General features: G+C 35.4%; 1 protein-coding gene across 1 annotated transcript; it reads right to left on the bottom strand.

Moving 5' to 3' along the window:
- Positions 1 to 929: 929 nt before the first annotated feature.
- Positions 930 to 11,302, bottom strand: LOC145960291 (uncharacterized). The gene is made up of 6 exons (XM_083079649.1): positions 10,991 to 11,302; positions 3,400 to 5,277; positions 3,030 to 3,320; positions 2,536 to 2,766; positions 2,000 to 2,458; positions 930 to 1,521 (listed from the first exon to the last, which is right to left on the bottom strand). Exons 1-6 carry the CDS (start codon positions 11,003 to 11,005, stop codon positions 1,501 to 1,503), a joined length of 2,895 nt encoding a protein of 964 aa, XP_082935775.1. The 5' UTR covers positions 11,006 to 11,302; the 3' UTR covers positions 930 to 1,500.
- Between the last annotated feature and the right edge of the window lie 709 nt (positions 11,303 to 12,011).

Genomic DNA, 12,011 nt, shown 5'->3' with positions numbered 1-12,011 from the left:
GAATAATTTAACTGTAAATATGGTTTAGTATATATTATTATATATTGATAACATGTTATCACCAGAATATTATGTTTCGCGTTTTGTACAGAGAAAAATATAGAATAATACTTAATACATCGCTTTGATATAATCTGAAAATCTTTTCTTAATTTGTTGTAGAAATAAAAATATCTTAATTATACTAATTTACATATATTACAATATATTAATTTTTTATGTACAAATATATCAGAATAATATATCAGATAAATAAACATTTATTATTTGCGAGTTGCCTATTTTATATTATTCATTATATTATTCATTATTGTATTTATATCAAGTCTAAACATCATTTATTTTAAGCAAAGCGAGAAAGCTGCATTGGAATATTTAACATGCACGACAGACTCTAAGAAAATCTTTAAACTCACCTTTATTTAGTTTGCAGAATTGACGAAAGCATTTCAGGAAACGAAAATGTGTTAACTTGAGACCCAGTTCGTGTAACACAGCTAACACTTGATTGATCGATATATACAAAATGTTTATTATATTAGCACTTAATGTGCACATTCTTTTATAAAATTTAATTTGAAAATATTTTCTCTTTCTACGGAAATAATCAATAGCTTTATTTATAATAAAACAATTAAATATACGAGTTTTTTCATATATTTTAAAAATTCAAATAAGTAATAAAATCAAGAGCCTTTATTTTCAGGGAATTTGAATTTGAGATTGAGTTATATAAAAACATGTAATATTAAAGACAAGCAAATCACAAAAAAATGACGATTTTTCTTGACATTTTTGTAGAAGAAAACTTGACTTCAAGAATATGTTATAAAATAATCCAAAAGCAAATTTCTAAAAATACAAAATTTTAATATGAAAAAGATTATGACATTATTTTTTATTTTTTATCTTAATTCAAATAACGCAAGTATGATTGAACCGTCAAAGAACAGCGTAATTCTCTTGTGAAAGAGATAATTATCAAAATGAAAATTATTAAATCTAAATTATTAAATTATTAAATCTATATATATAGAGCTTATTTACAATTATATAAATTGGCATTATCTGTGTGAAATATTAATTTCCAAACAAAAGTTGTGATGACAACTTAGTGTAAATGCCACGCTGTCATAGTTTCTCCTAGACTTACTTATTGTTTTTAGACTTATTGAACTACTTATAACTCGTAGAAATACACATGTTCGGATTACAAAATACATTTATCCGGTACACTGGCCACAATAATCACTTATGCACATACGTAGATTCAAAATAGTGAGTGAGAAAGAGAGAGAGAGAGAGAGAGAGAGAGAGAGAGAGAGGATTTACATTACGGTTTGCATTAAATCTTATCAAGTAAGAAGTTTGTTGAAATGTAATCACGAAGAACTCTATAATAAAATAACTGTTCACAATCACTCATTTTTCACTAAATATTATCAATATTGTCTGCACATGCACAAATAATCTTTTTGAGCATTTTTCACAATTGATTCGTTATCGCCTGGCACGTGATACCTATAAAATGAAAAAAATTAAATTATTTTAAAACGTTTTACTGATCACAGTAAAAATTAAAGTATATATAATATCTCAACGATCAAAAAATGCAGAAAAATAGAAAATTGCAAAAGGAAGAGGCATAATTCTATTCTAAAATACTCTTTAAATATAAGAACAATATAATCATAGATTATAATATAAAATTATACAATATTTAATGAAAAATATTTACACACTTATTATTATATTAAAGAAATTAAATTGATAAAAATATAAAGGTTCGAAAAAGAGCGATTAGCGATATAATGATTTGTTATTTAAAAACGTCGTTTTATTTTGTTTTATAAATAATATTAGAATAATACATGTAAAGATGTGAAACATTAAAAAGCAAATAACTTTATAAAATAAAAAATTAATTAAAATAGGCAAATAAAATAATTTAGATAAGGAATATGATTATAAATTACATATATGATATAATCGTACATACCTTTGAGTGTCCAGCATACAACACAGGACTTTCAAGAGATTCACTGTCCTCGCTCTCGTGTTCATTCTCATTAAGCGTCGCAAATTCCTCGTGCTCCATAATACCCCATAAAGGAACGCTCTCAGGACCCGTAGAAGCTACAGCCAAGTTGTTCACAGCCTGAGGTAACACTTGGTAGGCTTTCTCGATTAACTCGAACGTATTGGACTTATTCTTGGTTCTATTCGTGTCCGTTTCTAAGGCTTTCGAATTTCTGTCTGCTTCTTTCGTCGCTTTTTCTTTCTTCTTATCGACAGAATTTGATTTTGGAGTGGTTACGTTATATGGCAGAGGCGTCACCACGTAGATACGTTCCTTATTCACCGGAGAAATATCCACGGAGAAGCCCTGCCATATGAGGTCGTCCTTTGTGGATGTGGAAGCTTCAGTAGAACTTTCAGACTTTGAATTTTCAGTCATCTTAAACAGAAGACAGCGAAAAAAGATAAGGCATTAATTCTTGATATTGATATTTTCATGAAATTTTAATCAATTACTTTTACTCGCTGTCCTTCTACATGCTCACTGGCCGAACCTTTGTAGTCTAGATCATTGAAACTGAATCCGGCCAAAGTAAACGTTTTAACATTATCGTTGTAAGGACCAACTGCAGAATTAACAGATTCGGTGGTTGTCAGGTACTTATCAGGAATCTGTTTTGAAGGGAAAAGATACGGATTGACCGAACTAGATGATATTGTACTAGCAGTTGTACCCTTCGAATATTCCTAAATTGAACATAAAAAAGCATATTTATCGCTATTCTGTTATATGTATGCTAGGATTATCATTATAATTTATTATATTAATAATATTTTACATTGTCGAAAGAGTCTATCATCAAAATTACTTTTGCAATCTAAAATAAAATCCACCAGTTTATACGCTACAGGATTAAAAAAATTGTATCTATTTTTTTATCTTATCTATTCATATTTAATATTATTTCTAAAAATTCTAGAAATATTTATTAAAATAGTATGATGTGTACCTGTATCGTCCAATTATCAATATTCTTTTGCAATTTATGTACGTCTATGGAGTTGTTTACTTTAATACCGACTGGTTTCCTAATAATATCTTCTAATAATGTCGAAATATTCCAAGTATACGAAGAGTTCGGTAGACTGGTCACTTTAACATTGCGTCTTGATTCCTCGATAAAATAATCGTGATTGGACTCCCTCGTAAAATTCAGAGCCTTTTGCTCGTGATTTGAGTCGTGTGATGAGTGGAACGGAAGTGGTGTGTATTGTGACGTGTAGGGAATAATAACCTGTACCTAAATTTAATCACAAAGAATTATATTAATTATTAACAAGATTTTTTTCAAGATGTGTTCTTCTATTCAATCATATCACCTGTTTATTCTTCTTCTTGTCGTTTAGTTTCGTAGATGTCTTATTCGCATCTTTCGATTTAACATTAATATTTTCATTCAATGTTTCTTCTGCATCGTCAAAAATGTTCAATAGAGGTTTCGCAGAGGGCCAATGCTTTCTGCTCTCTGTATTTCTCGAAGTCGTTGATAAAACGCTTGGCCATAAATACCCAACCTGATCAGAAGGCGGAATATATGAAACATCTTGCCCCCGAAGAATTTTATTATCACGGAGACCTCCATTGGAGTCTTGTGTCGTAGTATCGTTGATCTTCGATTCTTCTGAAGGTGTTACAAACTTGATCGTCTGGAAATGATCCTCAGGAAAGTAAGATTCTGTTGCAGTAATGTCGTGACGTGTTCCATAAACTTCATCATCGTGCGTTAAAGTTGTCCCGACAGCCTCGGTATTAGTGGAGTCTGTGAACGCGTTAGAGGTCGGCGGTATCGAGGACGAGTCCGTCCGACTTTCATCCTTGTCCGTGAAATCTAGCAACAGTGACTCCTCAAAATGTATTGAATCTTCACTCTTTGCGAAAGATCCATCTGTAACGCGCAAAGGCGCGCGAGAGTCTTCAGCAACGTTAGCGCTGGAGGACAAATCATTGTATTGGTGTTCGAGATTGCCCGGTATTTGATCGAGACCGGAAATCCCATAGCTGCTGGAAAGATTTTGATCGATGGAAACATCGGAATTGTCAAACGACGTTTGATGACTTATGGAATCGAATGAACTCTGAGTTGCGGTATTTTCATATCTTTGCTGGTCTGGTATAAGATCCGAATGACCGTGAGATATCTGAGTGTCGCTAGGAGACAAATCGCCGTGCGCAACATAATTTTGAGGATTAAAGTAGTCGAGCTCTCCATTGCTCGCGCCAGGATTGGTATATTCTTGATGAATAACTCCTCGATCAGAATTTGAAGGATGTGGGTAAACGGATGCTCCACTGTTAAAATTGAATCCCGCTGAACCCGGGAAAGAGACATTTCCCGTGGACGGAACATCTTCAAAAGCAGGTGATGATGATGCTGGTGGTGCGTCAAGATATTCCGAGTTACTATTGGAGCCGGCTTCCACAGAATAATTGAAAATTTCCGCCTTGTAGAGAGGCGGTATTGCTCCAGGATACAGATGTGGATTTGGCAGCGGGTTAATGACAGATCCGTCTTGTCCACCGGGCAATGGTGGCGCAAAACTAAAATCTGCAGGTCTAACTTCTTGAGAAGCAGCTCTAACTTCTTGAGAAGCGGCATGATAAGCGTCGTGAGGTCTTTCGTGATTTCTGGGTGGCAGATATCGGCCATCTAACAATGGCGGTGGTGGCGGTGCGAAGGAAGCAGCTCCCGAATGAGAAAATTCACCGTGCTGTATCGGGATCCAGGGTTCTTTGTTGCAAGGATTGCAGTTTTTGGCTTTCTTCGCGGGAGGATATTCCGAATAAGAAGATGGAGGAGGAGGTGGTTTGTCATAAGTCGTAGGAGAGGGACCGCCATAGACCTCCGCTGGAGCTGAAGGAGGTACAAACTTCGGTGATACGGAGGATAACTTCGGAGGATACGGAGTTTCGGTATACGGTGGTGGAGGTGGTGGAGGTAACAGTGTTTCTGAAGAAGCGAAGGGATTCAACCAATTCATGAACTGCGAAAAGTATCCTCCTGGTACCTCAGTTGGTGGGGGGGAAACCAACCTTGCGACTCTACCAGGTGGATGAAGTCTCGGCGGTGGTGGTGGAACGAGATATTCGCTTAAATTGATTCTGCGAATGCGTCGAATGTTGTTAGGGCCACCCCGGCCATTCCTGATGATAGAGGCCGCGCTGATTGCGCAGATCACTAGCAGTAAGAATGGCAAGGCCTAGAATATCAAATTAATTCTTCACAACAAGAGGAACAAGAGGGATTTATTAAAAATAATAATTTTATTTAAAATAAAAAATAATATTGTGTAAAAAAAAGGAGAGAAATAATCTGCAAATTATTCGCATATATTTTGCTATAATTAATTTTAAAAACAATCGTTTAGTTGTTAAAATCGTTAGATACATAAGTATTGCTTTTCTCTTTATTCTTTTCTCGATATTCTAGATATTATTCGACCGACGAAGGCTTTTATGTATTATATTATTATATACACTTTCCGCAACAATCAATGACACGATGGTGGAATAAACGTGCGATAGAATAAACTAGGTCGCATCATGGGAATCGTTCTACCGAGAATTATGTATGCCGTGCTCGAAACTCGTCTTCTCCCTTGTTATTTTAGAATGGAGTCCTCGTTGGACTTGGTTTCCCTCTCTTTAGTCCTGGATGCAGCTGATTACCCCGTTTTACGCTTGCTACATGTAATTTATACAAGAAACAACATATTGCTGCGCCACAAAAATCATTACGCGAAACGACTAAGACAATTGGTGGTAGCTGCGTTTGAAATGTTTTTCAAACTGCTGCAAATACATACGCTCGTCAATAATTTTCAATAATTTTTCACACTTGTTTAGCGTTATTAGATTTCGCCCGACGTACCCGGTTAATTTCAAAATTGACTTTCTAAGTGAGTGAAAAGCACTCGTAAATGTCGTTCGAGATTCCGAGGCTCTTCGACCTATTTAACCGACATAGAACCCGGCAATCATCGTTTTCTTGAGGAGATTCTAAGCCAGCCAGTCATTACCGATGGCACAAGAGGTCATAAGGCATATAGAATGCAATGTAAGGTCGAGAATGTGCCACGGATTCAATTCCGTAGAATTGCTTCATACGAGTTTCTTCCGTCTATTATTCACTTACTCGCTTATATGTGTATAGAATCATTATCTAATGATTACGTCAATAATTACAGACAAGATATTTCCAATATATGCTTCAAATATAATTTTAAATAAAAATTTAATCGGTTTTTTCTAGAAATAATTATAATTCCTCAATCTATCGCAATGAATTCATTTCGAAACACTATAGCTTCTGGAATATTGGTGCTCTGAATTACTCCTTTAATTAAGTCTTTAAAGTCTAATAAGAAATTGCTCATGAGTATAATTAAAAAATATTATACAATTATTCCAATAAAATAAAGAATATAGGAATAAAACGCTATAAAAATAATAATGTGATAAAATTCGATGTGCGCGAATTATTCTCTCTCGGGAATAGCAATAAGTGGAGAATTGGTGCAAGGAAACCTTTGTCGCGGAAGGCCGCGAGGAAAACGAATGAAATGTCGAAGAAAGGCCGGGAATCTGTCGCGATTCGCAGCACCCACTAGCACAGTGCTGAGATTCTCTCACGTGAATTAAATGCGAGAGCTCCACGTGCTAGTTCTTCCCGTATACGAACCCGCACGTCGCGCTTCTTGTGAGAGAGAACGAGAGTAGTCGCGGATGACCGTGTTTGTTCTCGCGAACCGGAAGCCGTATAGGAAAGTGAAAAAACGGAAAAAAGGGAGGCACACGCGCGCCTCTAATAACGCGTTACGACGTCGGACGCAGACGAGCATTATGCAAATTACTTCCGACGAGAGCGCATCTTCTGTCTGTAACACGTTATTCGCGACGTATCGCGTAGATGGTTGCGTTTACGACTTACAGGTGTTCGATGGTAAAATGACTGCTAAATTAATGACTGTAACATTCAAATCAAAATTATTATACACTTCTCGTAAAGAAAGAGAAACTTTATGCAATAAAAAAATGTTCTTCAAAGTTTGACATGTATATCGACGTGATTAGATATTTTTTATTAAATTCATAAATCTTCTGTACATCTATTCATTTTTTATGTATGTTTTTTTAATATAATAGTGTAGGTCTAGCAGAGTGAAATGATGTTGTGCTGTTTTCTAGGAGGATCGTTAATGAGAGAAGTCAGTGGGCTACAGATACCCGGCAGGTATTAATCAAGCATGGATTGAGAATAATAGTGACTCCGCACTCTTAAGTCAAGGATGGAATCAAGGATAGAAGAACAGGTCAAAATCTACTAGGAAGCGGATAGATCCGATTTCTCGGCTAGCGATCGTCGAGAGAACATCTGGAGAGCATCGATTTGGCACACAGGTTCCACGATCGTATCGAACGTACAGCTAATACATCGATTCTTTTCTCCGATCGTCACGTTTGGATGTAAGATTATGATTCCATTTGGCTGCTGCATTATACCGATTTCGATCGCAATATTGCGGGGTCTCGACATGGTGCGAGATGAGAAAATACGATACGAATGCGTTTGCAGCAGCGTAACTACGACATTGAAAATCGACCATGCATCTTGATGCATCTCATAACTTTCGCTCTCAAAAGTAAGTTCTAGCAAGCTTCTTGGCTAACGGAATTGATGAGATGATAAGATGAAAAATAAATATACAAATCAAATTAAAATCAAAATAAAATTACGTAAATTGCGCGCTTTTTGTCAAAAAAATTTAAAAGAATTTTTTTACACACCAACTTATTAATTACATCTGGTATAAAAGACAATCGTTTATGTATCAATAAATAAATGTACAAACAAAATTGTCATAATTATACTTAATTAACGCATAATAATATAGTATTAAAGAATAAATACTACAAATTCTAACAAATGTCGGTTTGAAAAAAAAAGATGCGAGGATGCAATCGCGTGGAGGTTGCATTCGCCCGCTTTCTTATTAAGAGCGTCTCACGATGCCGCAGAAATTCATTATTAAAACGACCATTTATTAAAATTGATTACGCCACTGCGCTCATGAACCCGTCGCCGATGTCGTGGATGTAGCGACCGCTCACACTCATACGACGAGTAATGTAGGTAAGTGGGCTGTGGGTATTACGAGAGTCGAGACCTACAACGCGAGAGAAGACGATGTAACGCGCTCGTGCGCACCTGTAATCCGTGCGTACACATACATACGCGTAGGTGCATGTCCCACGTGCGACGAATGTGCACGTTTATCGGGAAATGAATATCAACGTTAATCGAGACGAACCGTTGCCGATAATGAGGCTGCTCTCTCTCTCTCTCTCTCTCTCTCTCTCTCTCTCTCTCTCTCTCTCTTGCTTGGGATAACGTCACCCAAAACGAAACCGTCATCGCGTATATGAGAAATCCTCACCAGGTATCTCCGTGAAATCGAGATCGTTTCATCGACGAGATCGATATTCGAAGGTTGAAACTTTCGATGTTGTCCGAGGACCGCGTCGCGCTCATCTGCGCGAACTTTCTTTAGCACACAGCACGATTACGCAGTTAAATTACTTTATGAAGAAAATACGTACATAAGAAGATTTATGTACCTCTAAAATATCTCAGAGTACGTTTTTCCTGTGAAATAATTTTTAAACTAATATATACAACGCGCAACAAGACTAAAAGGATAAAGATATTGTGCTGTCACTTTTCAAGACAGAGTCTAACTTCTCTTAAACCACGTCCCGTGGGAATAGTCGAGTGAAAATCGGAAGACGTCGGCGATCTTGTGGAAAAGACGAGCCCTAACGGTTCTTCAACGGCGCGGAAGACAATTACAAGAGCGTCGAGACAGAGAGAGTTAACTATCGTATTTACATCGCGAGCTCTGCTCCAATTCGACGAGTGTCGGTAAAATATGACATTTGCATCTTTTCGTCTCTCATGATTTTATCAAAAAAATCGAAATAACCTATTGTTTTATTATAATTAATTAAAATTATCAATTTGGAGAAAAAAAATATTATTTCCAATAAATTATCGTCTTGTTTGCAAAATAGACTGTAAATATATCTCAGTTTATTATCACGCGAGTTTTCTTATTTTAGAAAATTTAATTGCATAAATATTTAATAAAAAATACAAAAACCTAATAAATGTATAAGATCACCTTAGAAAATTATTAGCAACGTAATGTAACCAAAAGAAAGAATGTGACTAACAAACGGAAGAAGATTTCACCTTTATTTTGTCAATGCAAACATTTCTGTTAGTCTTGACTTACTTGCCATGCTCATTTAAACGAGTTGTGAAATAAATATTACAATATCCGCGGTACACCTCAACTTTTAATATTGACAGACAGTAAGAAACTTTTCACGTGCAAATAAAATACCAAACAACTGGAATGTTATGCATAATTGAAATATAAAAATAGTTTCGTATTTGCTTAGATATCGCATGTTCGTAAAAATCAATAATAAGACACTTTGCTAAAGTTGCATCAATAAACATGGAAATGAAAAGTAAGTTTAAAATCTTTCCTTTCTGTCTCCTTAAGGGATCTCTTGTTTAAGCTAAAATTTAGCCGACAAGAAATAACGCTTTGTTTACATTTCGCGCTAATTTTGAAATAATAATTTTATATAATTATATTTAATAAATATATATATCTCACATTGCATATAATCACGAAATATTCACGTTTCCGTACACGTTTTTGGAAATCGAGACTAGATGAAACGGGCAAACGGAAAGCGACAGATTTAGGTCGTCCAAAAGAGTTTCCCTCTTCGATTGGCACTGTGCCAAACAGCTTGATCGTTCGCCTCGAAAGCGGCATACGTCTTCGTCGTTCCGACGCGCACAATTCGCAGTGTGCATAAATCAGCCGTGACTCTCGAGACACAACACTGGCTGTGCATTAACATACTACTCCGCTCTCCTGATTAATTATAGAACGTGACTCTCTGAGATGATTTCCGCCGATTTATGAATTAATTCGCCTAAAGAAATCAATTTCGATTAGGATTAGAGAAAACCTGTGACCAATGCCAATTATTTATAATAAGTAAAATTTATTTGCAATGTACGTAGAATTTTTTCCCGCTTTCCTACTGCATTATTGCTCGACAATAAATATTTTGTATCTACATATTTTAAAAATAATTTTTTACTATTTTTTATTTTTTTCATAATTTTCCGTATCTTCCGACAAAAATATTCGTATTATAAATCCCCACCCAACGTAAATCAATTATACGGAATATATGCGCGAATATTAGAGCTGAAGCCGGTGAAACAATATTTGAAATAAATGCAGAGTCCGCATTTATTTTTCATCCATATGCAATATAAATTATACTCGAAAGCGGTACACGGTCTTTTCTATGTCGTCAAAGCTCCCATGACTCTCGCTATATTATAATCGTGCAATCTACACAATTCGCCTCGTTATCGATATCGCATAGTAGACTTATGACACATATTAAAATAATCCATCATTAAATTGCTACACTAAAGTGACCTAGAAACGTGAACGCAGTAATTTGCATTTTAGTCAAAAATTATATTTTATAGCACTAAAAAATTTAATGCTACAAATAATATGTCTTATAACGAAAATATTCTATATATACATTAACGAATATTCTACATATTACTAGTCCTAAAATTGCACTGCAGGATATTTTTATTATATAAAATAAAAGTATCAGACTATTTAAAAATTTTTACGATTTGATACAATTTATTTTTTAACTGATAATAATAAATGCAAGCGAATTAATGATTTAATAACAATTTGCAGCTAAAAATTTGACCTAACAACAATAACAACTCAACGAATACTTATTGAACACTGGCAATAATTTTAATGATTCTTTATCGATAGTATTACTCACTCTTCGAGCATCCATTTCTCCCACAGTCAGGAACTTCTTGTCAGGAACATGTCACAGTTTGCACATAAAACCAAAATCACACTCGTCGTCCTGAATCTTTTTCTTGAGAGCAAATCGGATCCTTAGTTAACTCTCAATCTTATGACATTGTCACGACGTGCAATACGCGACCGATAGACACGGTAACTCGATTCTGTTCCTCGCCGCGAGAAGGTGAAGGTTGAAGTGGAAGGACGCAGGACCCTGAAACGCGGCACGATCACGCGTGGGAAGGGAGATGGCAAAAAATGAAAAGGAAGGATGCGCACTTGATCAGGGTCAAAGAGAGAGTCCATTGAAGCCTCTTCGGTCCAAGTCACTTATATACATTTGCGCTTCTCTCCTTCCTATCTGACACCTCTCTCTCCTTCCCACCTTGCACCTTTCCCTTGCTCCAAAACAAGGATCCTTCCGTACGCAACCAATCCCTTTTTCTTTTTGTCAGGCCACAATTGGACCCACGGAAAAACGAAGAATTTTTTTACCTGGATTTTCCTATTTTTGACAAAATTCCATCCCTCGATTATGCTCATAATAAATATTGAAGACCTGGAATCGAAGGTCCTGGAGTCGAGTTGGAATGTCAAACTATGATTCCTTTATTGGAATAATAAGAACTGGTTTCAGTTTTATGTAATGTGTAATATTTTCTGACATATAACAAAAAATATATATTGTTGACTTTTTGATATATTTAATATAAAAAAATATACATGTAATATATATAATTAAAATTACATATTGCAAATAATTATATTAGAGAGCTTCAAACTACTAACAAGATGTAAAATAAATAAATGTTTGATATGAGAAAATGGAATGCGTAAAATGATGACTTATTTTTATCCGATGATTTCATAGAGGATATGCACATAATCGACATATAAAGCGAACACGTATAGAAACGTGCAATATAATAACGCCAGGACGTTAAACCCAATGCGCGACTTTCTCGTCGCTTTCTGGCGATTTTGTATTCCGT

The sequence above is a fragment of the Camponotus vicinus genome, unplaced genomic scaffold, assembly GCF_025532165.1.
Source record: "Camponotus vicinus isolate PSW18456_S1 unplaced genomic scaffold, iyCamVici1.0 SCAF_10, whole genome shotgun sequence".
NCBI classification, from domain to species: domain Eukaryota; kingdom Metazoa; phylum Arthropoda; class Insecta; order Hymenoptera; family Formicidae; genus Camponotus; species Camponotus vicinus.
Note: the sequence above shows the minus strand (reverse complement) of the source record. Positions and strands in the feature narration are given on the sequence as shown.